The sequence below is a fragment of the Neolamprologus brichardi genome, chromosome 2 (assembly GCF_056152115.1).
Source record: "Neolamprologus brichardi isolate AB-2024 chromosome 2, ASM5615211v1, whole genome shotgun sequence".
NCBI lineage: Eukaryota > Metazoa > Chordata > Actinopteri > Cichliformes > Cichlidae > Neolamprologus > Neolamprologus brichardi.
The window spans coordinates 1,520,001-1,547,421 of NC_142105.1; the positions used below are offsets into that span (position 1 = coordinate 1,520,001).

The following is a 27,421-nucleotide window of genomic DNA, read 5'->3' on the forward strand; positions in this document are numbered from 1 at the left end:
ATACTTCAGCATCTAGCTAGCCCGACAGACGAGGAGCGCTCAGAGATGGAGTTACGGTTTTTAAGTTGCAGGTAATTTAAATGCAACGTTTTTATCAGATCAACAAATATCAGCAAGCATACAAACTGTGTGCAGCTAGTAAAAGTACAGCTGCTAGATTAACCAATGAGACAAAAGAATGAGAGCCAATCAGAGATGGAGAAAGATAAGAAAGACCGGACACGTGCGAGGCTGATAAGGCTTAGTTTCATTTACTGAAGTCCAAAATTTCATCCCAACTTTGTACCATCTACAGAAACATCTGCTTACATCTAGTTGTGTAAATCCACAAAGAGCACGTGGGAACAGCACCACAGGTCAGCTGACCACAGCCTGTAATACTGACTGGTGTGGAGGCCCGTCTGCAGCGTAGCAACAGACAATAGATTTAAAAAGAAAAGAAATCTGTGCTCATGTGCTACACATGTGATTGAATCAGAACATTCTTACTAGAAAATAAAGTTTGTTTTCACTTTCTTTTGACCATAATTACCTCATAGGATGGAATTCAAGACAGAAGGTGATTTATAGGAATTTAATATTTCTTTCATTTCTTAATAACTGCACAACAATTGTTGCTTTCTCACTGAGCTTCTTGTTGATGGTCTCGTCCGTGTGCACCTGGTAGAGCATCAATCACTGTGGACACTAGTGAGCGTAGCATGCTTCCTCATGTTGGGTCAACATAATTTTTTCTTTAAGTCTTATTTTATTCTTTTTTAAGTAAAATTGCAAACATTTTATAGGAGGAAGCTGAACACAAGGATTTAGCCTCCATTAGAAAAAGAAAAAGTTTCCAGCCTCTGAGGAGTTCAAGCTGAAGGAGCCAACCGTGCCATCGACTCTGGATCACTGCAAACACAAAGGTTTAGTTAGTCTGTGGGAGCCTCTACAAATCCTCCTTCAGATCATTCAGGTTGCACAACAAAGTCTTACATTTTGATACTTTGTGTTTGTGGATATTTATATTTGAGCTCTTTAATGTAGGATTCAATTTTTCCTCTTAATGATAAAAACCTTTATTTAGAAACTGCATTTTGAGTTAACTTGTTATCTTTGTCTAATGTTTAAATTTAAGGTTAAGAAACATTTAAGAAATATTTAAATGTGAAAAACATACAAAAAATAGGAAAGAGGCCAATACTTTTGTAAATGTAACTCTGTAATGTATTATTTAGTTACAGTCACTGTCTGCACTGTGTCGGCTGTCAGCACAGTATTCTGATTCTGAGTGATTCTAAAATGAAGTAATGCAAATAAAGACAAAAGTTGGTCATAATAATAAATATAATAGTAATAAAACGATGTGCAATAGAAGGTGAGATTTGAGGTAGCTGTACAGTGTTATATCAGTTTAGCAGTGATCAATAACAATGACAATAACATCTACTATATGTACCAATCAAAGGTTTTTCCAGTTTTTTATTGAAAATCATACAGTTTAATGTCTCATTGCACTCTGAAATGGAAACATAGGACAAATAAGCAATTGGAGTAAAAACAAATCGTGGAATCAGTTTATCGACCAAATATATTCTGACTCATCAAAGTCGCCCCTTTGATATAACAGCTGAACACAGCCGTGGCTTCTTTCTACAATAGAAATCAAATCTTCTCCCATATCTGTAGAAGTTCCCATGAATGTGACCTTGTAGCTGCTTTGCTTTCACTCTTCTGTCCAGTTCAAACCAGCTCGATGGTTTAAGTCTGGAGACTGTGCTGGACCTCCATGTTTCCAAGCTCACCATCTTGTTCTTTGTTCCTGAGGTGGTTCTGCCACAGCTTGGACTGTTTGGGTCTTTATCCTGCTGTAGAATGAAGCCCTGACCAACTAGGTGCATGTAGGAAGTAACAGCAGCAGCTTTCAAGGCTGATCAGCCTCTGTTGGTGCAGAACAGATTTAAACTGTTAACCCATGTTGTCACTGAAAAAGGCCTTTTTGTATAATTCTGAAATGTACATTATTTTACAGTTTTGGTGACCTTTGTTTTAACCCTCTGGCAGTTCAACACTACACTACTACCTCTGTGCCATTTCAAGCTGTTCATTGGACTTCATTCGACTGCAACAAATGACTGGAAAAACTGGGCTGTTCTCTGTGTGTGTGTATATATTTACACACAGACACACACCAATGTCAGCTTGAAGAACCTTCTTTTATGGGTGTGTTATTTCTAATTGTGTCTCTGTCACTCTGCAGAACAAGAGAGAGCTTAGCATCTAACACCTCTTCAATAGTGGAGAGTAACCGACGGCAGAATCTGGCCTTGAGCCCAGGCCACCTCAACATCACCACTGGAAACGGTCCTCCTTTCTCCTTCCGTGCCATTCCGGAACCTGCTGGCACCCAACCAGAAAAACTCCAGAAGCCCAGTGCCTGCCTCGCGTCAATCACCAGCGTCTAGGCTCAGAACTAAGGGCTGGGCAGAACACAGAGCCAGTGGACTGGTCATGGACTGTTACAGTGAACACTGACAGACTGGCCGGCAGTGCCGCTGTGACAGGTCCTTTGTGATTATACCTGCTAACACACATATGGATGGACACAGACAGGAAGTTAGATCCCCAGGAAGCAGCTCGTTCACACAGAACTACACACACCAGGATATTGCACACTGTCATTCTCTAGCCTCTAGTTTACACACTACAGCTTTTGTGTTTTTCATACGTGTGGGTTCGAGTGAGTGAGCGAGTGACTGAATGCTTGGATAATCTGTAATCTCAGGTTATGTTATTTTCACGCCCATTCAGCTGCTTAAGATGACTTAACCCCCTCTTGTGGTGTCAACTGGTATTACACACTGAGAAGCATCAGTTCTGACTTATAAGGGGTTCCCAGAGTTTCACTAACCAATTCTTACTCATTGCTTGTCTCTGTTTGCCCTCAAATAACATTTGCCAATGGCGACACCCTTTAAGGTGCAGTGCCACAGAAAATGGCAATAAAAACCTTTATCATCACTCCAAAACATAACAACACATGTGAAGTGGTTACAGAGGACAGTTTTGTTTTACACGAGAACATTTCTGTAGAATGTATGGAAGCATTTCTTATGTCTATGGTGCCCATCTGAACTCCCGACACTGTTGGCGGTTTCTGTTCAGGCAGCAGTTAAACATGGACGGCTGCAGGTGCAGAGATGAGATTGATGATTACAGACTTTTACCTTTGTTTCTTTTTGTTACCCTTCATGTCCGTTGGCTACAGTCCATCCAAAAACTGAGTTATTAGTCCAGTGGACATAGAGTCCTTTGTCCAGTCTCATAGAGGAAAAAACCCAATATCAGTGATCAGATTTACTTTATAAATCTATGCATTACAATAATCTACACTGACAACTACATTTGTGTAGTATATTATGTGTGTAGGTAACATGAAATATTTCTTGGTATCCTGAGTCGATTTTCTTGTTGAGATTCATTTCATTCAGTTTCTCGACGTATTTATTAGATGAGTTCTGTTGAGGCTCTAAAAGCGTTATTACGGCTAATTTATTTCCTCCTGTAATACAGATCTCGTCATTCTAGTCACAGTAACCACCAACAATCTGGAGACTATAAGCAGTGCGTTGTTGGAAATACTACCTCAACAAGACGACACGATAAAGGGAAAAAACTCTGAACAAGTGAATCAAACAACAAAATTTAGACTCCTTGATGTGAAACAGCTTTATTCAGTGGACATGAGGGGTCAACGTTTACTTGTTTACTAAAATAACCGCCCACGTTCCAGAGACAGGAAGTGCATGAGAGTTCTCGTTATAAATCCTTGTGTGAGAACAGCAAAGTCTGTGCTACATGTTAATGTGCCGTGTACAACATCGCAGTTGCACTTGTAGTGACTTAGAGTCCAACACAGAATGCAAGATCTAACAAACAAACCAGTCTTATACACACACAGAGAAAAAGACAGGGATTTGACATTTTTAGTATTTTTGCACAGCTTTTTCGCCAATTTATATTTTTATCAACTTTATAAATACTTCAGTTTGTCTTCAAACGGCTTGAATCAAAACCTTGAGCTCTTCACTCCTGGTGCTAAGATGTATTGTGGTCAGTGAGACTATAATTAAAAATGAAGACGATATGATAAGATTATAGTATCATACGTCTGCTGTACTCGCATATCTCTGGCCAGCAGCACAGAGAGTCCAGCCTGACGGGCAGGTGGAGCACCTGACTACGTCACAGTGAACTAAAAGCTACATTTGAAAATTGTTACAAATCATGCTTGAAATTGGGTTCCAGAACCTCTGCAGTGTTTTCGATTTCCTCTCATCCGTTTGACTGTTTCCGTCGTTGCCATCCGGTAAGTTTCTCTCTACTTATACCAACTACCTCCATAGAAGCGAAACGACAGTCTGAAATATCACTGTCATTAGCCTCTAGCCTGTGAATGTCTTACAAACACATGTATTCAGTGCTCTCCAAGAGTAGGTTAACGGTACAGTGATATTTCAACCTACCGTCTGTATATACGGCATATTCAACGTACACATGAACCGTGTGGAGTGAAAGCTGAAGCTGCTCGTGTTGGATTCCCATTGACTTTTAGAGGGCACCATAAATATACCATCACACTACATATCAAAGTGTTGAAGCCACTGTTTTTTTCCTTGACTCCATCCAGTGCTGACTTTCAGAAAAGTTCTCATTAAAAAACAATTTCACATCTACATTTCACTTGTTGTGTAACCGACATCATTCGTTGGTCTGTATTGTTCTACATCGGGTCCCCTGCAGTTCTTGGGTTGTATCCCTCAGGGATGTTCTGTTCTCTGGAACAGAGTGTTCAATGTTAAGTATTCTAGAATTGTAGCCCTTAGTCAATCATGCCTGAAGGTTTCTACTCACCTTTTGTCAGTATTCAACAAATCTGCGAAACATCCTTTATCTCTCTGTAATAAGGTTCTTGTCTCTGCTCTTTCCCTAGAGTAGGTAGTTGTTCTTACTACCTTTACACTAGGATTTTAGTCCCAATTATACTTTTACACATAGGTTGTTTGTGCCATTTGTACCCACGTTGTAAGACTATAGAAAGACTATAGAAAGATGAGAATAAGTCCCGATATCACTGCTCCATCTTCACCACTCAGAGTGAGTCCTGTCCCTGCAGGCTTACTATTACAGCTAGGTTGAAGCCTGAATAGTAGAAATGAATCTCTGCATCTCTTTGACCATGTTTGAAGGTTTTTAGCTCTTGTTCCACAGCAGCGGGGTTCTTCTTTGTTCCACCAGTGAAACGGGGCTTTGTGTCTGCCTGCAGGAACACGTGTCTCTCATCTCTAATGTTTGCACTGCTCCCTACCCCGAGCCTCCACATTGTCGCCTGGCCCAGTGGCCTTACATCAACCCTTTGTCTTCTCCAGCACAATCCCTGTTTCTACAGTGACGGTCCATGAAATGTCTTCCCTCAACATTAGCGGTTGTTTTTAAGACTGGAGATTCTCAACAATAACAATGTTTCTAATGGTGACGATATGTCATACCTGTAAATTATGTTCATCTGTTATAACTAGTCAAAACAATTTAAATAATAAAAAGGAGGGATTTTTTAAAAATGTCTATAATATCCAAAAGTCCCTTTGATGTGTCGTACTGGTGTTACTGTTGTTGTAGTGTATGTAATGCCTAATGGGGATTGTGTTACTTTTTATGATAATAAAATAACAATGTTTGGTTACATCGCTGTCTTTTCATTCCATGACTGCAGCCGATACTGCAGCACCTGCAGCATCAGAAGGATGCATGTGTGTGAGCTGCCACTTGAGGGATTTTACTGTTCGATACATTTTAAAAACACCATTTCTTTTGATATTCAGTGTGGATAAAACAAATACGTGTCATTAGTCTGCATCACATCTTTGAGTCCATGAGTATGTTGTTGTTTTGCCTCAGGACACCAGCAAACACCAACATGTAACTGAAGCTTTAATTCAAAGGGTTCATCCTGTCTCAGAGTGATGCTGAAAAACGAGTTCATGCATTTATTACTTTTTGGCTGGACTATCCTCCACTAGCTGTGCTTCTGTCAGTGCAGGCTGATGCGCTGCGACAGCAGTGGGCCACAAAGCTGATGGGTCCTGGAGCCACCTTCTCTTTTCCTTAATCTACATACATTGTGCTGTCCTGTGTGGTGCAGGCCGGGTCCTCCCTGCCGCTCTGTTCCAGGAGAGTGGGACTCAGGTAGGCACCTTTGGGGATGGCTGTCTTGCACCTTTGGGAGTGGGCCGTGGCGCCTGGGTTGTGTTGGCCAGTGCTCTGCTTGGGTTTCAGGTCTGTTCGGTGTCCCTCAGCTTCAGCGGTGTGGTGGGCCCTTCTGGTTGACTTATACTAGATCTCTGTGGGGGCTTTAAACATCTGTGCAGTGCAGGTTTCTCACATAGCTACTGCTGTTCTGTGCTTCTTACTCTTTGCTATCAGTTGTGACCAGTCTGGAGCTTCTTGGTTTTACTGGTGATTTTGGTGCGCGTTGTGGGGGTGCACGTGTTCTTACATCACAAGTTACCGTACTGCCCGGTGTTATCCAGACAAGTGTCCTCACCGGTGTGTGAATTTTTGGTCTCCGGCCTCAGGGTGCACTTTTAGGGGTGTGTACGTACACACAGACACAAAGAGGTTGGGGGGACGGGGAGTAGGGGGGAGGCTAATGATGCTTCAAAATAATATTGATTGTCAGATGCCTCAACATATAAATGATAGTAACACGTGAGCCATTTGTGGCTCGGCTCCACTGAAGTGAATGAAGGAGGGAAGTACTGAATAAGCTTCTCTGGGAGGAGCAGAATCACGTCATCTTTTCATCACGCAAAAACAAGACAAAGTTAAATTCAACAATAAGTCCTATAAAGTCTTATGAGCCGCGGAGTAAAATTAAAGGTTTTAAATGTGTGCGATGTGATTTTGAGCCTAAAGTCCGTAAATGAGATGCTTCTTGAGCATGTGCTTGAGAACAACATGTACGGCTGTGGATGATCTTTAGGTGGATACTGATGGGCGACCACCGCGCATGTTTAATGTCCTCGTGCAGCCCCTCATAGGCTGACTGTCGAGGCTCATAGTTACCTCTGGATAGTGACAGGCGGAAGGAGAAGTAGTTCCTATCAACTAGGTGCTATGTTGGTGAAATCATGATGGTGGAGTATTTATTTTCATGTTAATATAAAATACACATTTGTCCGTCTGTGAATCTTTCTCTGCACAAACGCTGTTATCGGAGGTCGATGATCGGTGATCTGCGCAGCCAGCAGGTTCTCACCGAGTGCGCACGGAGAAACCTTTGGTAGCTGCTGCGGCACAGGAGAAAACTCCCTCCACCAGAAAGTTTCAGACAGAGAAGCGGATCATGCGTTAATGTCATGTCCAGCAGAAAGACTCCTGCGATCTGCCCTCGGACCTTCCTGCTGCTGCTGCTGCTGTTTGACGCAGGACAGCTGGGTGTCGAGGCTCACCCGCTACTCGTGTTCTTGATCGATGGATTCCGCTACGACTACATGGATGACCTGCACGATCTACCCGGATTTCGTGAGCTTGTGGAAAATGGTGTGAAGGTTGACCACTTAACGCCGGACTTCCCAAGCTTGTCCTACCCTAATTATTATTCCCTGATGACAGGTAATCCGTCTCTTTATGCGTCTCTGTAGCTTCTAACACAACAACTGATATTTTAAGGAGACATTAAGTGAAACTCCCAGCTGATCAAATCAAATACGTTTGATTTGATCAGCTGGGGGAAAAGTTTTAGGTCCTAAACAACCAGATCTAATTACCCGGACATGGAAAACATGTAAAACATGTAAAACATGAAACCCAAGAACATAAAAGTTACACCAGAGTCACCCTGAGAGGCCTTTTCATTATACATAAAAGCGCATTAACTTTGAGGCCGTGACAGGACAACAAAAAACACATAAATAGAAAAAGTAGGTGGTTAAAATCCAGCCGTCTACAGACACATCATCAGAGTCAGTGCGATTTGCACATTCCTGTTGTCCAGCAGCGTAATGGCGGCTGGGACAGTTTCAAGCTTTGCATCCTAATAAGTCATCTTCCTGCCGGATCAGTTTGTGTTCAGAGTTTCAGCTGCTCACAGACGGAGAAGTTCACAGTCTCCTTTTCTTCAAAGCTGTTTGGATGCTTCTTTTTACGCTGCTGGTAATGCTTAACTGATAATAAGTGACTTCTTTCTCTGACTGCCGAGTTAAACATCAGCAACATCAGCTTTACACTGTCTGAATTATTGAAAAAGAAAGTCTGTCTGCAGTTTAATTGTATAATATGTAATAATTGAAGTTAATTATCTGAACGGCACATCAAAAGGCTTCTATAGAGGAGATTTAAAAATCACAATACTGATGAGTTTGGGTTGTGCTGTATAAGAGAACAGCAAATATTCAGGGATACACACAGTACACGGTTTATGACCAATACTGATATTGTAAATGTGTAAATCTGCCATTAAATATCTGAGTCTCTGCATCTGTGGATTTATTTATACAAAATAGAAAAATACTTTGGAAATATGTCTCTATGCGTTTTGTGTACCTTAAAGTAACACGCAAATATAAATTGTTAAAACATAAATATTTGTTTGCCCATAAATAATTTTTACTCAAAAAAATCTACTTTTGTTTGCCAATAAATTATTAGAATTTGTTACAATAATTAAGAGACTGTAACAGAAGAAAAATGTAATACGAAATTACAGGACAATTCTGGAGACTCTCTGCAATGTTATTGTAATTTTCTGTCATTTATTCAACAGAAAAGTCAGTAGAACTGAAATGTGCTAAAATCCAGAGCAGTTACATTTTTTGTTTGCCAGAACTCTTGGCATGGTGGGGGGGGGGGGGGCTGATTCAACACACAATGGCCTGAGGATAAAAACTCCTCTTGAGCCTCTCTGTTCTTGTTCTGATTGTGCAGAACCTTCTGCCTGATTTCAGAAGCTGGAACAGTCCTGATGTAAATGTCCTGTAGGGGAGGGAGAGCAGTCCTGCAGCAGCGTTCTGCCATACGGATCACTCTCTGAGGAGCTTTGTTATCCTTGACACAGCTGTTCCCAAACCAGGATGTGATGTTCTGTGTGAGGATGCTCTCCACAGCGCTGTATAGAAAGTCCTGAGGATCACTGGAGAGACCCTGAACTTCCTCAGTTGTCGTAGGTGGTGCAGGTGCTGCCTAGCACCATGTCAGGTCTGAGGAGATACTTGAAGGACTGCACCCTCTCCACTGGAGCTCCATTAATGATAATGGGCTTGTAGTCTCTGTTTTGGGGAGCGGGGATATGGAGGTTATTTTTATTGCACAAAAGGAGAAGAGTGTGACGATAAAATGCAAACTGTGTCCAGGACTGAAACAGACTCATTTCATATGGATAACAGAACTTCAGAGCATCCACATAAACACACTAACAGAACTTGGAGTGATAGTGCAGTCTAGTGTACGCGAACCCCAGACCAGCAGCCAGACCTCAACCTAACAAAAGGCTTGCAGTTTGTTTCTTGGTGGAAACTGTTCTGAAGTTTCTTTACACTTGATGTTTGCTTTGGGATTCGTTGATTTTGTGCATATGTAAATACTTCATGAGGGTGGGGAGTTGTGTTGGGGTGTGGGGACTATAAATGGTAAATGGCCTGTATTTATATAGCGCTTTACTAGTCCCTAAGGACCCCAAAGCGCTTTACATATCCAGTCATCCACCCATTCTCACACACATTCACACACTGGTGATGGCAGCTACATTGTAGCCACAGCTGCCCTGGGGCGTACTGACAGAGGCGAGGCTGCCGGACACTGGCGCCACCGGGCCCTCTGACCACCACCAGTAGGCAACGGGTGAAGTGTCTTGCCCAAGGACACAACGACCGAGACTGTCCAAGCCAGGGCTCGAACCGGCAGCCTTCCGGTTACAAGGCGACCTCCCAACTCTTGAGCCACGATCGCCCTGACTATAAGGTATATATTGTTAACTTGTGACCAGTGTTGGTCAAGTTACTTGAAAAAAGTAATCAGTAACTAATTACTGATTACTTCCCCAAAAAAGTAATCCCATTACTTTACTGATTACTTATTTTCAAAAGTAATTAATTACTTAGTTACTTTTTTAAAACACGATTTACAACCTGAATAGGTGATAAAGTGATAGATCTTTCAGCCCAATTCTACTTTTTCTGCATAATCATCATACAAAATGTAATCAAATGGAAAAGTCTCTTTTTAAAACTTGTTTTATTAGTTTTGCATTTCGTTGCCCTGTACCTGTGCATGTGCAATGACAATAAAGTTGAATTCTATTCTATTCTATTCTATTTAAACTTTTAACTTTATGCATCAAGCAAACATTTAATTATCTGCAACATTCTCTGACTGGAAGAAATTAGTTTAACATTTAAACCTATTTTCTGCACATTCCAGCACATAAAATAAAATATTTTGTGTGTTTACACTCAGTCTTTCAAATAGATGCAAGTAAAACACAGCAGAAAATAAATAAAGTCAAAGACTAGCGGTCCTGTTGCTCTATTTTCACCTGTAAAGCAGGAGTGGGGTAGGCGGAGGGTTACCCTGGTGCAGGTGTGCAGCGGTCAGTGGAAGAATCCGCGAGTTTCTCTGTGAGTTTCCCATTACGTCGTAGCTACTCGGTGCTTGTTTGGAAGTTTAGGGGTTTTTTCGCTGTAAAAAGAAGTTTTCTTCCCACGCACAACGGACACTAATGTTTTTGTCACTTTTTATGGAATCAAACTCAAAGTAAGGTCAGTACTTCCACGCTTTAAACGCTGCACGCTCATACTCTCTCTGCACTCGATATATGATCCATTGTTGATCTGCACACAGCTGTTGTCACGAACGTCGCACTCGCTTACGTCACTGTCATGAGACATTCTTGCAAGAAAATCACGGTTTTAGTAACGCAGTAACGCAGCGTTCCTACGGGAAAGTAACGGTAATCTAATTACCGTTTTTGCAATAGTAATCCCTTACTTTACTCGTTACTTGAAAAAAGTAATCGGATTACAGTAACGCGTTACTTGTAACACGTTACTGTAATCTACTTTTAAATACTCTAGGAACAACTGTAATCCTGCCCATCTCTGCTTGTGACGATGCATTTCAGGTCATTTTACAGAGTAGTGAGAAAGTAATGTAACGAGGGGTGAAACAGGTAACTTTAATTGAGTAACATACTGCATTACTATCAATAAAAGTAATAAGTAATATATTACTCTTAAAAGACTTTTAAAGAAAGTCATTGTCAGCACAAACATAAAATTAGAAGCATGTAGCAAAGCTGAGGCCAACACTGGTTTTAATGGGCCAGCCTCACACACAGCTCACACATATAAAGGGAGCTCCTTTACAAGAGCGCTGCAGACCTCAGGGGTGTGGAAATGTCACACTCTTCACTAGTGGGATAGTTACAAAGCTTTCTTCTTCATGAATGAGCTGTACATGTGTTTTTAATTAAACATCTGGACACAATAAAACACAAACTCTCATAGAAGATATAAAGTCATATCCAGTACACTTAGAGCACAAAATGAGGTACAAGCAGAGCCGCCAGTCCTGCGCTCCAGCTAGAGGTGAGTGCAGCGCACGCTGCATCTGAAAGGGTCTTTACTCTATTGCAGCATCACTAAGGCTGGATTCTGAGTCTCTGAGGTTTATCAAAAAAGTTTGAAGCCTAATCTTGAAAGTAGAGATAGTGTCTGTCTCCTGAATCCAAACTGGAAGCTGGTTCCACAGAAGAGGGGCCTGAAAACTGAAGGCTCTGCCTCCCATTCTACTTTTAAATACTTTAGGAACAACAAGTAGGCCTGCAGAGCGAGAGCGAAGTGCTCTAATAGGGTGATATGGTACTACAAGGTCATTAAGATAAGATGGGGCCTGATTATTTAAGACCTTGTATGTGAGGAGCAGGATTTTGAATTCTGGATTTAACAGGAAGCCAATGAAGGAGAAATCTGCTCTCTTTCTAGTGCAGTCCCACACTGAGAGCAGGAGGTCTGAAGTGCAGCAAACAAACCCTCAAGATGTACTTATAATAACAATTTTATAGACAGTGATACTATTTATAGTCGGGGGGAGAGTGGGGGTGGTGAAAGTTTTGTTCTTCCTGAGGGGGGCGTAACAGAAAACAATTGAGAAGCAGTGCCTGAGTCAAGCTGAGAAAGGGAGATCAACGTGGTTGCTAAGAGTTGCCTGCAACACGAGAACGTGCACCAGCTAACAGCAACGGGAGCTTTGGAAGTTGGAAGCAGTTAACCATCGATCACCAAGCAACGACTTGCCAACTGTCCGCACGAAATCAAATATGGATGTCGACTAACAGCTCTCGTTGTGGCCCCCAAAGCCCCACTGATGATGATGATGATGATGAAGAAACATCTCTTGACTTCAGCCATCACTCACTAACTGCAGCAGAAACCTTCATCCGTGCCCTGGTCACCACCTGGCTTGATAACTATGATGGAGCAGCTCCAGCATGTCCAGAGCTCCTCCAGGCTTCTATCAGGCACTAAGCTCTGGAAACATCGTCGCCACCCTCAGAGATCTCCACCATCTCCTGCTCAAGTCCTGCATTACTCAATGCCCTGACCCCTCAGTACCTCTGCTGCACCCACACACACAGTCTCGCTGCATCCTCAGCTGTGGGTCACCTCCATCCCTGTGGGGACAGAGCCTTCAGTGTGGCGGCCCCTCACCCTCATATGAGCCCCGTCACTGAAACTTCTCAAAACTCAAGTCTTCAACGAAACCTTGAACCTTTAGCCTTGTTTTTGTTTATTTACACTGTTGTGAAGCATCTTTGGGTTTGTTGACAGATAAATACACATACACATCTAAGTCATTAATATTATTATTACTTGCTGAACCAGGGGCCCGAAGTCTTGTGTTCACCTGACACGGCCCCTTAACAGGTCACAGTAGGTCAGGTCTGGGTCAGAGGGCCAGATTGTCCTGTCATGATTACAGGTTAAGCTGTTTATTTAAAAAGGTGAAGTTTGTGTGGAGATAAAAGAATCTGAGCTGAACATGACTGGATATCAAGGAGCGTCTGTGAGGGTACGGCTGGACATGCAGTCACGTGTGATTCGAGGGAAGCACAGTAAAGGTAGAGGAGGGGCTAGTGGCATTAAGAGATTTGATTGGACAATCCAGTGTGAATAATGAAAATGAACCAATGAGCTGCTGTCGGTGTTTGCAGGGCTGATGCACGCGGCCCGTCTTTGTAATTGGAGGTGAAACTATTCTGAAAATGTTTGATTTCATTAGATAATTTTTACCTGATGTTTTTATTTAAAGTTTTTTGGGAGAAAATATTTCAGTATTGCAGCCGGTAATGTGCACATGTGTTTCCTGTGGCTGTGAGCTAATCCAGATTGTTGCCTGAGCACAGGATGATCACTGTAACACAGGAAGTAGAGAACCCCGCAGGTTCCTCTGTGGGGTTCTCTGGCTTTGCTCCAGGCAGCAGAACTATCATATAAACAGGTTTTTATGGGTTTAATAATGATTTACAAATGTGCTCTGACTGTGGGGCAACCTTTGTCTTGCACACAGTGTAATGTTACTTTTTATTATTATTGTTCTTGTTATTAGGCCGTCATTGTGATATTCATCAGATGACTGGAAACTACATGTGGGATGAAGTCTCCAAGAAAGAATTCCTAATTGGGACCAATCCTGACAGCCGGTTGCCAATTTGGTGGGACGGGTCAGAACCACTGTGGGTCACCTTGCAGAAGCTGGGAAGGAAGGTTTTCATGTACTACTGGCCGGGTACGTGCACACGATCAACGTGAAACTCTATCTGAAGTTGTCTGTGTGTTAAGGTGGTGAGTGGAAATGCGATGGCTGTTATTGGCAAATTTCACATCAGCTAAAAGTAGCATTTATCAGCGCTCACAGTTTTGTGACCAAAGTAGGGCTGTCAATTCAGGATCAATTATCCCGTCAAGTAATCGAGTAATCGGATAAGAAATGCTTTCGTAGCATGTTAACTGTTTGCAGAGGTGCCTGTAAATGATGGAGTGATTTCATGTGTTTCAGGCTGTGAGGTGGAGATTCTGGGTGTGCGTCCATCTTTCTGTGAGGAATACGTGTACAACCCCTCAGAGAAAAACCTCACAGCATCAATAACAAATGCACTAACAGTCTTAAGGTAACATGATTTACTTCTGCTATCACATTAATTAAGGCTTCAACTTCAGTTCTGACTAAACTTTGACCTGCCAGGTTCACAGTGCCAAAGGTGATGTTAGAATGAATTGTAGGAGGGCAGGTGGTGATGACTGCAAAGGAACAGACCAAGAACAAGAACAGGGACATGGATCTGAGCTACGAGCCAGTCCTCACCGACGTAAAGCGAAATGTGGACATGAAGAAATTAAACTCAGAAGGAAGACGGGACACGAGGGGGGGGGGGCTGGAAGAGAGATTTAATTTGTGAGACATAACAAATGAGATTAATTCTAAAAGAAGCAAGTGACTTTAACCAGACAGTTATGGGGCTTGTGATGGTTGAATCTCATACGGTCCATTGTACTAGGGAGCGAGTTTCCTGGAGAAGATAAAGAAACTCTCTGACCTGAGGGGGCCCAGTGTGCACCAGCGCTCTGCCACCCGACAAGTCTGGTCTGTTGTGCGCTGCTGTGCAGCTCTAGTCTCCCAATTCCTCCTCTAATAGGGGTGGTTGATCACCTAAGGATGCTTTGAAAAATAAGAGCCCTGTGAGCGTACTCATTCCAGGACATTTGGGAACTCCAAGAGGAAGGGTTACTAATAACCGCGAAGAGGCCTCTAGTCCCTGGTTAAGCTGCTCAGTTTGATCATTCATTTGAGGGAGAACCAGAACATAAGCTGACCGTAGCTGCCAGATCGTTTTCCACACATGTGAAACTAATTGGGGACCTCTGCCAAAACAGTCCGAGCCAGGAGGCCAGTTTTCAATGAAAGGGGCTGACTGGAGAATCTTTAAATCATGGAAACAATCAGAGTCTTTTTATTAGAGGCAGGCAGACTAGTGCAATATGAAACCAAGATCTACTGGGAGATGAGAGATTGCAACAGACCCGAGGGGGCCGGGAAATGCTTTCACTATGAGCACATTACACAGGCTGCTATGTGTTCTCTTACATCTTTCTCTAGAAAGGAACATTTGACAGAAAGGAGGGTTCTGCTTATCTCGAGGGTGGATCTTTGATGAGGCTGCAGAACAGTGATGGTTGGGGAGCCAATTACCTGGGTCTGGTTTGCATGGCCTGTTGGAAGGTGTCCTCTATTTCCCATTCGAGGGTGCCTACTACACGGTTACTACACGGTTACTACACAGTTACTGCACGGTTACTGCACGGTTACTACACGGTTACTGCACAGTTACTGCACAGTTACTACACAGTTACTACACGGTTACTACACAGTTACTACACGGTTACTACACAGTTACTGCACAGTTACTGCACGGTTACTGCACGGTTACTGCACGGTTACTGCACAGTTACTACACAGTTACTGCACAGTTACTACACGGTTACTACACAATTACTGCACAGTTACTACACAGTTACTGCACAGTTACTACACGGTTACTGCACGGTTACTGCACGGTTACTGCACGGTTACTGCACGGTTACTGCACAGTTACTACACAGTTACTGCACAGTTACTGCACGGTTACTACACGGTTACTGCACGGTTACTGCACGGTTACTACACGGTTACTGCACGGTTACTGCACAGTTACTACACGGTTACTGCACGGTTACTGCACGGTTACTGCACGGTTACTACACGGTTACTGCACGGTTACTGCACGGTTACTACACGGTTACTGCACGGTTACTGCACGGTTACTGCACGGTTACTGCACGGTTACTACACGGTTACTGCACAGTTACTACACAGTTACTGCACAGTTACTACACGGTTACTGCACGGTTACTACACGGTTACTGCACGGTTACTGCACGGTTACTACACGGTTACTGCACGGTTACTGCACAGTTACTACACGGTTACTGCACGGTTACTGCACGGTTACTGCACGGTTACTACACGGTTACTGCACGGTTACTGCACATTACTACACGGTTACTGCACGGTTACTACACGGTTACTACACAGTTACTACACAGTTACTGCACGGTTACTACACGGTTACTACACGGTTACTACACAGTTACTGCACGGTTACTACACGGTTACTACACGGTTACTACACGGTTACTGCACGGTTACTGCACAGTTACTGCACGGTTACTGCACGGTTACTGCACGGTTACTACACAGTTACTACACAGTTACTGCACGGTTACTGCACGGTTACTACACGGTTACTGCACGGTTACTGCACGTTACTGCACGGTTACTACACGGTTACTGCACGGTTACTGCACGTTACTACACGGTTACTGCACGGTTACTACACGGTTACTACACAGTTACTACACAGTTACTACACAGTTACTGCACGGTTACTACACGGTTACTACACAGTTACTACACAGTTACTGCACGGTTACTACACGGTTACTACACAGTTACTACACAGTTACTGCACGGTTACTACACGGTTACTACACGGTTACTACACAGTTACTGCACGGTTACTGCACAGTTACTGCACGGTTACTGCACAGTTAGGAGGGAAAGATTTTTCTGGTTTGATGGATTCCTTTTCTGACTCAAACTGATGGGACAGAGCATGTGGTTTTACATCCTCAGAGCCTCGATGTAAGTGGTGGAAAAGCTAAATCTACTGAAGAGCAGAGACCAACACGGTTGTCTTGACTTTAATCGTTCAGCAGACTGTATGTAGGAGAGGGTTTTATGATCTGTCCATACTGTGAATACCAGTTCGGCCCACTCTTCCAGCTCGACCCCCGGCAGCTCACAGTCCTGACATCCTTTCTGCTCAGCAGACATTAGATGTTGAGGAAAGAAAGCCCAAAGATGGAGGCGGAGCTTTAATAACACCACGCCTACCCAGGAGTCTGAAGCATCCACTTCCTAAGTAAACTAAAGTTTGGGTGTGGTTAAGATGGGTGTGGAGGTGAACTACTGCTGGGCCACACCAGATACTGACTGGTTTTCTGCTCCCCCCAGATTATTACAGTATTTGAGAGTAATGGCTCTTTTGTGTATGTAGAAAATGTTTCAGATCTTTGAATTCTGCTCATGAAAAATGGGGGCAAAAACAAAAGTGTTGATATTTTTGTTTAGTGTACTTAACAGAAGGTTGGTGATTCAACCCCTAACAGTCTGCACGGGCACGATACCCGAACCCTAACCCCAAATTGCTCCATTGGACTATCAATGTGTGTAAATGTTGGATAGAAAAACTGTCTGTACAAAAGGCCGAATGAGGCAAGTTGTGAAAAGCACTTTGAGTGCTTAGTACAACAGAAAAGAGCTGCAGAAGATCGGTTTACGATCTGTTTTGCACAGGGAGCGGTCGTTTGCTGACAGAATTCATTATTGTTGTTGCAATTTAAATCCAGTTTGAATCAACACTGTGTTCCTCCATCACCTGAGCTCAGCCCTTTCTGAGGTCTGCATCAGCTCGATGACCACAGCTGTCCGCTGCAACACTTAACAGCTGAACACTTCCTCCAATAACTGTTGCGGCTTCACTGACATAAGGACAGTTACAGAAAATGTCTACCTCACATCACAATAAGATGTCATACAATGTAAGCAGCTTATTTTATTAGTTTGAGCCTGTTTCATTGCTTTTATTAACTTTACTACTGGAACATGGGTGTAGTGTCACTCAGAGCTCCAGCATTCGATGTCTGAGGTAACTAGACTGCAGAGTCAGCTGTGCAAAGTAGGAAGGCACATTAGACTAGAGGTGAGAGTCCTCGGTGATGCACAGGGAGCTGATGCAAAGCTAAGATAAGTCTGGGTAAGAAACACAGCACAGAGAGAGCAGAAGAAGAGACAGAGCAACAAGACGCAAAGATGACCGTGAGACCTTAGAGAAGGTAGTAGACTAAATATTTAATCTGTGTGTGTGTGTGTGTGTGTCTGTGTGTGTGTGTGTGTGTGTGTGTGTGTGTGTGTGTGTGTGTGTGTGTGTGTGTCTTAGATCAAACCAAGCAGACATGGCAGCAATATATTATGAGAAAATTGATGTGGAGGGCCATCACTTTGGTCCAGACTCTCGTCAGGTCAAAACAGCTGTGCAACAACTGGATCTTGCGATGCAGAAACTCAACAGCAAAATCAAAGTAATAACACAATAACTGTCATTACGATGGAAGATTCTGCAATGTTTCCTGTCATGTGGTTTGTTTTCATGTTCTTTCATTCTTTCGATGTTTTCATTCATGTTTTTGTTCCTGCAGGAGATGAATATGGGGAACCAGCTGAACATAATGTTGTTTTCAGACCACGGCATGACAAAACTCCACTGGATGGAGAAGGTCATAGAGCTGGATAAGTACATCAACATGGCAGACATCGTCAAGATGATGGACAGAGGCCCAGTGGTCAGTCTTTGGCCTGAAGAAAACAAGTTCCAGGAGGTGAAACCAGAGTCATTGGCTCTCTCTGTGCACTATGAGTCATTTCTGTGAGCACTCGCACTCTTGTCATTTTATGTCATGAAACTTGTGACTGTCAGGAAACGACACTAAATGGATGAGCCAATGGTTGTATTACATACAGAATAACACAAGTATTAGATCATAATATTTTTCAATAATGCAGCGTTTCAGCTGAATTCAATAATGACAATACAGTTACAATGATGTCATCAAATATCGTTTTTCCCTGAGCACTTACACCTGTCTGTAACTTTTCAGGACTAGAGATATGAAAAGGATTTTGTATTTTTATTGCACGACAAAACAAGATAAGGTGCAAACTGTGACATGGGCTGAAGCAACTACATTATATCTAACACATCAGCTCTGTGCAAGCATCCACACGAAACACACAGAACTCTGTGGAACTGTAACAAGAAACCACTGTTTCTACTCGAGACAGGACAGCCACATAAAACTTGCCCTGACCAGCTTGGAGAGTGAAAACCAAGATGAACTTTTACCATAATTATGTGATGAAAATGGTTGAAGAAGGAAAGGAACAAAGCTCACCACATTATCTGTCAAACACTTTAAAGGCAGAGTTATGGGATGCACATATAGGTTTACCAAGAGAGTCAGGTCCTTGGTATTATTAATGTTGTGACTGTTGATATAAGTAGTAGGATAAAAGTGCACAGGGCTGTACTGTTTGCTCAGATTGAGACAAATGCTGCAAAATGGATTGGACAGCACTTTATGGTGCAAATGAATAATGATGCAAATCATACTGCAAAGCAACCCAACTTTCTCATGACAGAGAAATTGGATCATGGCCAAGTACGTCACCTAAGTCACGGGCGATCGTGGCTCAAGAGTTGGGAGTTCGCCTTGTAATCAGAAGGTTGCCGGTTCGAGCCCCGGCTCCAACAGTCTCTGTCGTTGTGTCCTTGGGCAAGACACTTCACCCGTTGCCTACTGGTGGTGGTCAGAGGGCCCGGTGGCGCCAGTGTCCGTGTCAGTGCGCCCCAGGGTGGCTGTGGCTACAATGTAGCTGCCATCACCAGTGTGTGAATGTGTGGATGTGTAAAGCGCTTTGGGGTCCTTAGGGACTAGTAAAGCGCTATACAAATACAGACCATTTTACCTGATTTCAGCCCATTCTTTCAATTCAGTTCACAGACAGTGGAGGTAACTGTAGTAAAGGCTAGAGATGGTAATTAATAAGAATGTAGGGATTCTGATTCTGTTATTGGTTGTCTCTGGGTTCTCACTAGCTCCACTTTACATTTGTGCACATTTATTGCATGTTGTAAAGCTGAGGCTACAGTTGCACACACCAACACACATCCAAATCCTGATGAGGACTCACATATGACCTTTAGTATTTTGCTATGAACACAAAGCCAACCAAAAACAAAGATGAAGCACAAAGAGACTTCAAAGCGATCGCCACGGTGATTCTACTGTAGAAACCTGAGCAGGTAGAAAGGCTGGTGCTTACCTGATTTGCAGCTCACAAAGGACCGCCCACTTCACCGCGGTAAAGGTACGAGGTAGCTCTTCTGTGTTGTGCCATCCTCTTCGCCAGAGGTTGTTTGGTTTCCTCGATGTATAAATCCTGACAATCCTCCTGCACTTAACAGCGTACACTATGTTACTCTGTTTGTGTCGGGGACCCGATCGTTGGGGTGGACCAGTTTGTGGCGCAGCGTGTTTTGGGGTTTAAAAGACACAAAAGTCCTTCTCTCCTGGATCATCTGCAGCTTTCTTTAGGAGCCTTTCCAGCTTTGACAAAAGTCCAGCTGGGATACCCACATTTACTCAGGGCCTTCTTGATGTTCTTCCCTGGCTGCTGTGTCTGTGGGGATGGTGTTCGCTCTGTGTTGTAGCGTCCTGATGACGCCCAGTTTGTGCTCCAGTGGATGATGAGAGTCAAACCTTAGATACTGATCTGCTTGTGTAGGTTTACGGTACACGTCAGCTTTTAGATGTCCCCCATTACTGATGGAGATCTCACAGTCTAAGAAGGCTAACCTGCCACTGTTCATATCCTCCCTGGTGAATTTGATGTGTCGGTCCACCGAGTTAATGTGATCCGTGAGTTGTGGTACGTCCTGAGATTTGATTTTCAGCTGGGAAACACTGGGGAAAGGTACAAAGGGAAAAGGACCGGAAAATACACAGACAGGTGATGAGGAGAGTGGAAAGAGCAGAGGAACAAACAGCTGGAACAAACAGCTGGAACAAACAGCTGGAACAAACAGCTGGAACAAAACAGGGGAAACAAAAGTGGACACAAAGCACATGAGACGAGGACGGTCAAAGACAGGAAACACAGCGAGAACAGAGACAGATGCCCAGAGTCAAGACGCTCAAACTTGACACTGGAAGAGAATAACAAACACATGACAGACATACAGAGGGAGATATGACGGGCTGGGGAGACCAGGGGACGAAAGGACTAAGGGACAAGAGGAAATCAAACGACCTAAAGTCATCTGACTTACACAAAAAGAGACTTAATACTGACAGAAAACAAAAAGCACAAAGAGACTAAACTGAACCAATAGAGACCAGGAACATAAACCGATGAGCAAGATCACAACAATGAAAAGTAAACAAGAACAGCAAACACTGGGTCAAACACTGCTTTTCTTTTTGTTTATTATTCCAGGTATACGCCAAATTGTCTGAGGTCCCGAACATGGACGTCTATGCCAGAGAACAGATCCCTGAACGATTCCATTACAAGAAAGGAAAGTTTGTTTCCCCCCTCACACTGGTGGCTGAGCCAGGATGGTTTATCGCTCCGGTAATGGACAATCTTCCAGATCTTATATATATTATATATACTATACAGGAGTCCCAGGGTTGTGTTGTTCATTCTGTCTTGAACTGTTTTACACGTCTTTAGAAACATTTGGTTACTTTGTCTCTTCTAATAATTTAGAGTTTTTGTGTCCTTGTGTTTTGGTTTGTTTATTTCATCTCTGTCTTGTTTATTCATGCCTGCCAAAGGTTTCATGTAAAGTCTGTGACTCTACAGTATTTCTTTCTGTGTCAGTTTTCTGTACTGTTGGCACCTGTTGTTAGTTGTGTTGGCTTCCCTTGTGTTTCTCCCTCTCCCGTTGTCCAGTATTGCAGACAAAGAAAGGGTGCAACAAAGTTTTTATATTATGGTACAAACAAGACATGAATGTGATTGGTTAAAAAATCGGGGAGGAGCTGCAGTTTAGACTCATGTTTCATCTCTGCTCCAATCAGACGTCTTCTTCCATCAAAAAAATTCTTCCTACAACAGGAATCAAATCTTCTTCATATCTGGAGCAGAAGTTCCCATGAATGTGACCTTGTAGCTGCTTTGCTTTCACTCTTCTGTCCAGTTCAAACCAGCTCGATGGTTTCAGTCTGGAGACTGTGCTGGACCTCCATGTTTCCAAGCTCACCATCTTGTTCTTTGTTCCTGAGGTGGTTCTGCCACAGCTTGGACTGTTTGGGGTCTTTATCCTGCTGTAGGATGAAGCCCTGACCAACTAGGTGCATACCAGAGGATCCTGCATGGTGCTGCATGAATGCTGTGGTAGCTGTTCTGGTTCAGGGAGCGTCTCTGTACCAGTCACTGACCCTGGATCAGCAAACAGCCCCAGACCATCACACTTCCTCCTCCATGTTTACGACCAGTTTACCACCAGTGTTGGTCAAGTTACTTGAAAAAAGTAATCAGTAACTAATTACCGATTACTTCCCCAAAAAAGTAATCCCGTTACTTTACTGATTACTTGTTTTCAAAAGTAATTAATTACTTAGTTACTTAGTTACTTTTTAAAAACACGATTTACAACCTGAATAGGTGATAAAGTGATAGATCTTTCAGCCCAATTCTACTTTTTCTGCATAATCATCATACAAAATGTAATCAAATGAAAAAGTCTCTTTTTAAAACTTGTTTTATTAGTTTTAATCTTTTAACTTTATGCATCAAGCAAACATTAAATTATCTGCAACATTCTCTGACTGGAAGAAATTAGTTTAACATTTAAACCTATTTTCTGCACATTCCAGCACATAAAATAATATTTTTTGTGTGTTTACACTCAGTCTTTCAAATAGATGCAAGTAAAACACAGCAGAAAATAAATAAAATCAAAGACTAGCGGTCCTGTTGCTCTATTTTCACCTGTAAAGCAGGAGTGGGGTAGGCGGAGGGTTACCCTGGTGCAGGTGTGCAGCGGTCAGTGGAAGAATCCGCGAGTTTCTCTGTGAGTTTCCCATTACGTCGTAGCTACTCGGTGCTTGTTTGGAAGTTTAGGGGTTTTTTCACTGTAAAAAGAAGTTTTCTTCCCACGCACAACGGACACTAATGTTTTTGTCACTTTTTATGGAATCAAACTCAAAGTAAGGTCAGTACTTCCACGCTTTAAACGCTGCACGCTCATACTCTCTCTGCACTCGATATATGATCCATTGTTGATCTGCACACAGCTGTTGTCACGAACGTCGCACTCGCTTACGTCACTGTCATGAGACATTCTCGCAAAAAATCACGGTTTTAGTAACGCAGTAACGCAGCGTTCCTACGGGAAAGTAACGGTAATCTAATTACCGTTTTTGCAATAGTAATCCCTTACTTTACTCGTTACTTGAAAAAAGTAATCGGATTACAGTAACGCGTTACAAGTAACGTGTTAATGCCCATCTCTGACGACCACTATGAAGCTGCTTGAAGCTGTTGTCCTGTGAGCCGCCATCACACAGCTGTTAACTCTCAGAAACTTGTCCTTCGGCAGACAGACGTGCAGATCCAAAACTGAATCAAAGTTTGTCTCTGAGTGCGTTTGATGTGAAGGAAACTGTCCTCACTGACACCTTGACTTTCTTTACAATTTCTCTGTAGGAAAGACCGACATTTATAAGTATTATGGTGGACAGACCTGCTTCTCACTGCTTTCTGCAGTACGATACTGTTCAACTTACTTCTCTGTCTCTTGTGTTCCTTTTGTTTATTGTGTGTCTGAATTTGGGTCTTTGCTACAATCCACAGACAAATTTATATTTTAAGCTTCACACGGTTTTGAATTCTTCTGAATCTCATCATGTGCTGATTTAAAAATGAACATGATGTTGCCTTAATGATTTTAATGTCACACATATACAGTAATGTAGTTTTTCTGTATCACATACAGTTTATTATGAATATATATCTATGAAACCTACATTTGTGTGTGTTTATATCTGCGTCCTTTCCAGAACAAGGTGAGTCTGCCCTACTGGAAAAATGACTCTGGGGAAGCGTCCGCGTGGCAGAATGGCTGGCATGGGTACGACAATGAGTTCATTGACATGAGAGGCTTCTTCTTGGCAACAGGACCCGGTAACAAAGACATTTTATAGACACACACGTTGCATACAGAGTAAAAAACACCAGACTGTGTATGAGCATGAATGTATGCATCAGTGGATGGAGGCATGTTTGCAGTGCTCTGCAGCAGTGTTTTCAGTAAGGAGTCAGGATCTCAGGGTAAATTATGCTTCGTGTTCTTCATTCACCATCTGCAGGTCAGCTTATGTAGAAACTTCAGGTTTATTCAGTGAAAATATTTTGTAAGAGCTGTGCTGTCAGATTTATTGAAGATATAAACATATTGATTATCCTTAAATTGAATCAAATTGAGCTGAATTGTCCCGCTGTCTGAGAAAAACATCGTTAGCTGTGGTGTATCGATGCTATTATTCTGCTTGGGTTAACAGACGTTCGTTTGCTTTATTTCTTTTAGACTTCAAGATGAATGTTCGGGCAGCTCCAATCCGATCGGTGGACGTCTATAATCTGATGTGCTGGACGTTGGGAGTGGACCCCCTGCCCAATAATGGGTCCTGGTCTCGGGTCGAGTGCTTGCTGAGTAGTTCTGATGGTGTATTTCATCCCTTCTGGATCTACTGTGTTGGTCTACTAGCAATCATACTGACAACATAGTCCGAAATGATTTACAGGTTTGTTTACGACGTTTGATAATAGCTAGAAATTATTTTATTTTCTAGAAACATTTAACTATGCAGACGGTAATATTTGTGAAAGGAAGTATCTGTGAGAGGACGGGAATAAATCAGCTTAAGATCAGAATAAAATATCAACAACACAGAAACTGCATCCTAATCTACCTGCCTGCCTCCAGATATTTAACAGACTGTTTTTACATTTACTGTTTTGGTGCCAATAAGCCCTTCAGTGTTTGGAAAGTGGACAAAGTTGCAGGCAGCGAATCTGGTTGAGAGCAACAGTCTTTGTGCTGTGAGAGCATCGTTCACGTCACACATTTCCTGTTTGGTGTGACAGAAACGTCTGTGTGTGGTGTCAGTGCCTCACAGGTCCGTAACACTCACCTTTGATTTTGATTGACTGTTTTCTTATTGTTGGGTGATTTTAAAATGCTTTTCAGTCTGTTTGATTATTGGTCCTTGTTTTCACGTCTTAAATCTGTTAGATCTGCAACAGCCTGTGTAACACACCTTTTGTGAAAAGTGATCTATATGAATAAATCTGAAAAAGTGTGCTTGTCATTGTCGTAGTTGTGCAGTTAGTATTAATGATGTGTAACAGTGTCCTGAGCTCCAGTAGAGAAAACCTGAGAAATAATGGATATTAATTTAATTTGATTTATACAGAGCCAAATTACAACAGCAATTTATAATAATAGTAACAATGATTAAACATTGTATTTATAGGCGCCTTTAAAGACCCTCGAGGTCACCTTACATTAGTACAGTGCTTCCCAAACTTTTTTGCTAGGCCCCGCTTTGTTTTACAAGAAAGATCTTCATGTTACTGTCCCTCCATTTACAAAGGCAGAGGCGTCACGCTGTGATTATTTTATGTGTAGTTGTTTTTTCCTGTGTAATAATATTCAACATTGCTGTCAATACATTTTTCAAAAAATGTCTCTCTGTGCAAAATGGGTTTAAAAACATAAACAGCTGTGGATCCTGTTTGTCTGTGATTTGAAGAGCCCAGCGCTGCTCCTGATGCAGGGAAAACCAATCCTGCAGGGAGACCTACCTCGGCACTTGTGCAGGTGAAGCCAAAGGGAAGATTTGCTTCATCATATTTTCTAGTCTTTGGCTTGGAAACATATTCAGCGATGCTTCATCTCCTGTTTTGCGTTTGTGTCGGCGCCCCGTCAAAAACTTGTCCATTATGCTAGCAGCGTCCGAGCGTTCTTTTTTGCTTTTCATACAGCGCCCCCCCTGCAATGGCTCTGTGCCCCCTCCCCCCCCAGGGGGCGGGCCGCACACTTTGGGAACCTCTGCATTAGTACACCAAAATAAAAACATAAGGTAAACAAAAATAAAACAAGTCTGTAAGCATAAAAGCTAAACAAGGTAAAAATAGACTAAGACGGAGTCATGATGAAGTCAATTCTGAATAGATGGTTTTAAGCTGCAATTTAAAAGTAGAGGGTTTGTAGTCCGGAGATGTGGAAGTGGAGGTGGGACAGACAGAAGGGAAGCTGAAGAAGAGCAGTGAGTACGTATGGAGAAGATCAGATACACATAGAGGTTATGAGGTTATGAAGCACTGAGGTGAACTGGAAGCTTATACTGTAATGTAAGATAGTACAAGGAAAACTGCAACAATCATTTGACCCCCTGTGAGAAAGCACTTTGACGACAGTGGGAAGGAAGGTGATTTATTAAATGTATAAATGTTATTGTGCTTGATTCTAATCTGCAGCTGAGTCTCTTACACTGATGGATAACACCGAAGCAAGAACACCTGTTCAACCAATCACATTCATTCCACTTTGATCTGCGACAAACTGAAGCAATCATCTCTTGTCCTTTTTGAAACATTGTTGCGTTTAACTGGTATATTTGTATGTTCTGTATATTGCAGTTTTCACATCTCTGGAAAAGTTGGCAGTATTGACCCTGTGCACGAGAAAATGCTAACTTCCTGGTTTGAGACCGGATGTAGGGTTGTACATTTCCGGTAGCTTTACTTTGCGGTGAATCGTTACTGCGAAGATATCCTCCACAATCATGTCCAAAACTCGAAAACGGAAAGATGGCGTTAAGTTACAAAGAGCAGAAGGTGGGAACACTCACCACTGTTGTGTCATAAAAAAATCTAATGCAAAAATCTAATACATTGTGTATCCTCAAACAGCATCTTGAGTGAAATATTTGCTTTTTTGCCATGTTTGTGGACTTTGTTTGCCATAATAAAAAGTGAATTTGACTGCCAAGACTAATAAACACTCTAATCTTTAATACCCTCCATTCCATCCATTTTCTGCTGCTTATCCAGAGCCAGGTCACAGGGGCAGCAGCCTAAGCAGAGGCCCAGACCTCCCTACCTCTCCCCAGTCACCTCCTCTAGCTTATCTGGGGAACACCAAGGCGTTCTCAGGCCAGCCAAGAGATGTAATGTCTCCAGCATGTCCTGGGTCTGCACCGGGGTCTCGCCTAGGAGGATCCTTGTCAGGTGCTCGAACCACCTTAACAGGCTCATTTCAATGTGGAGGAGTAGCAGCTCTACTTTTAGGCCCGCCAAGCTCCTCACCCCATCTCTAAGGGAGAGCCCAGCCAGTCTTTGGGGAAACAGGGTCGCCACTAAAGAGGGCACAAGACGGACAACCAAAGACTGAAACACAGCCAGACAAACTGCTTTGATTGTGCTGCAAGAATCAACATGAGATCGTTGAACCAACGTGTGTCAACAGTCCAGCTGCTGAGATGAGAGGCCTCGAGTTTCCAGATGTGCAGAACTGATGTGAACCTACACAGACCTGAAACCTGTCACATGCTTTGAAGAGCAGGAGAGGAAATAAGAATTACCCAACAGGATTCTT

At 42.7% G+C, this 27,421-nt stretch overlaps 2 protein-coding genes across 4 annotated transcripts in view; both read left to right on the forward strand.

Moving 5' to 3' along the window:
• The window catches only part of LOC102798574 (storkhead-box protein 2-like), a 46,689-nt gene extending 40,967 nt beyond the window's left edge, over positions 1–5,722 (forward strand). For both annotated transcript variants that reach the window (XM_087845786.1, XM_087845794.1), the window contains exon 4: positions 2,240–5,722. In XM_087845786.1, the coding sequence (XP_087701912.1) occupies positions 2,240–2,444 (205 nt within the window). In that variant the 3' untranslated portion in view covers positions 2,445–5,722. The remainder of the gene's footprint in view (positions 1–2,239) is intronic.
• A 1,390-nt stretch (positions 5,723–7,112) lies between these two features.
• Positions 7,113–26,809, forward strand: enpp6 (ectonucleotide pyrophosphatase/phosphodiesterase 6). Of its 2 annotated transcripts, XM_087845803.1 has the most exons (9): positions 7,113–7,653; positions 13,642–13,821; positions 14,092–14,203; positions 18,131–18,272; positions 18,390–18,569; positions 21,247–21,384; positions 23,820–23,943; positions 24,347–24,563; positions 26,464–26,809. In XM_087845803.1, the coding sequence occupies exons 1-8, from the start codon at positions 7,398–7,400 to the stop codon at positions 24,544–24,546; spliced, it is 1,332 nt and encodes a 443-aa protein (XP_087701929.1). In that variant the 5' UTR covers positions 7,113–7,397; the 3' UTR covers positions 24,547–24,563; positions 26,464–26,809. The 2 variants fall into 2 exon arrangements, with proteins under 2 accessions (XP_087701929.1, XP_087701925.1); XM_087845799.1 differs by lacking the exon at positions 26,464–26,809 and having other exon boundaries at positions 24,347–25,130.
• The last annotated feature ends 612 nt before the right edge of the window (positions 26,810–27,421 follow it).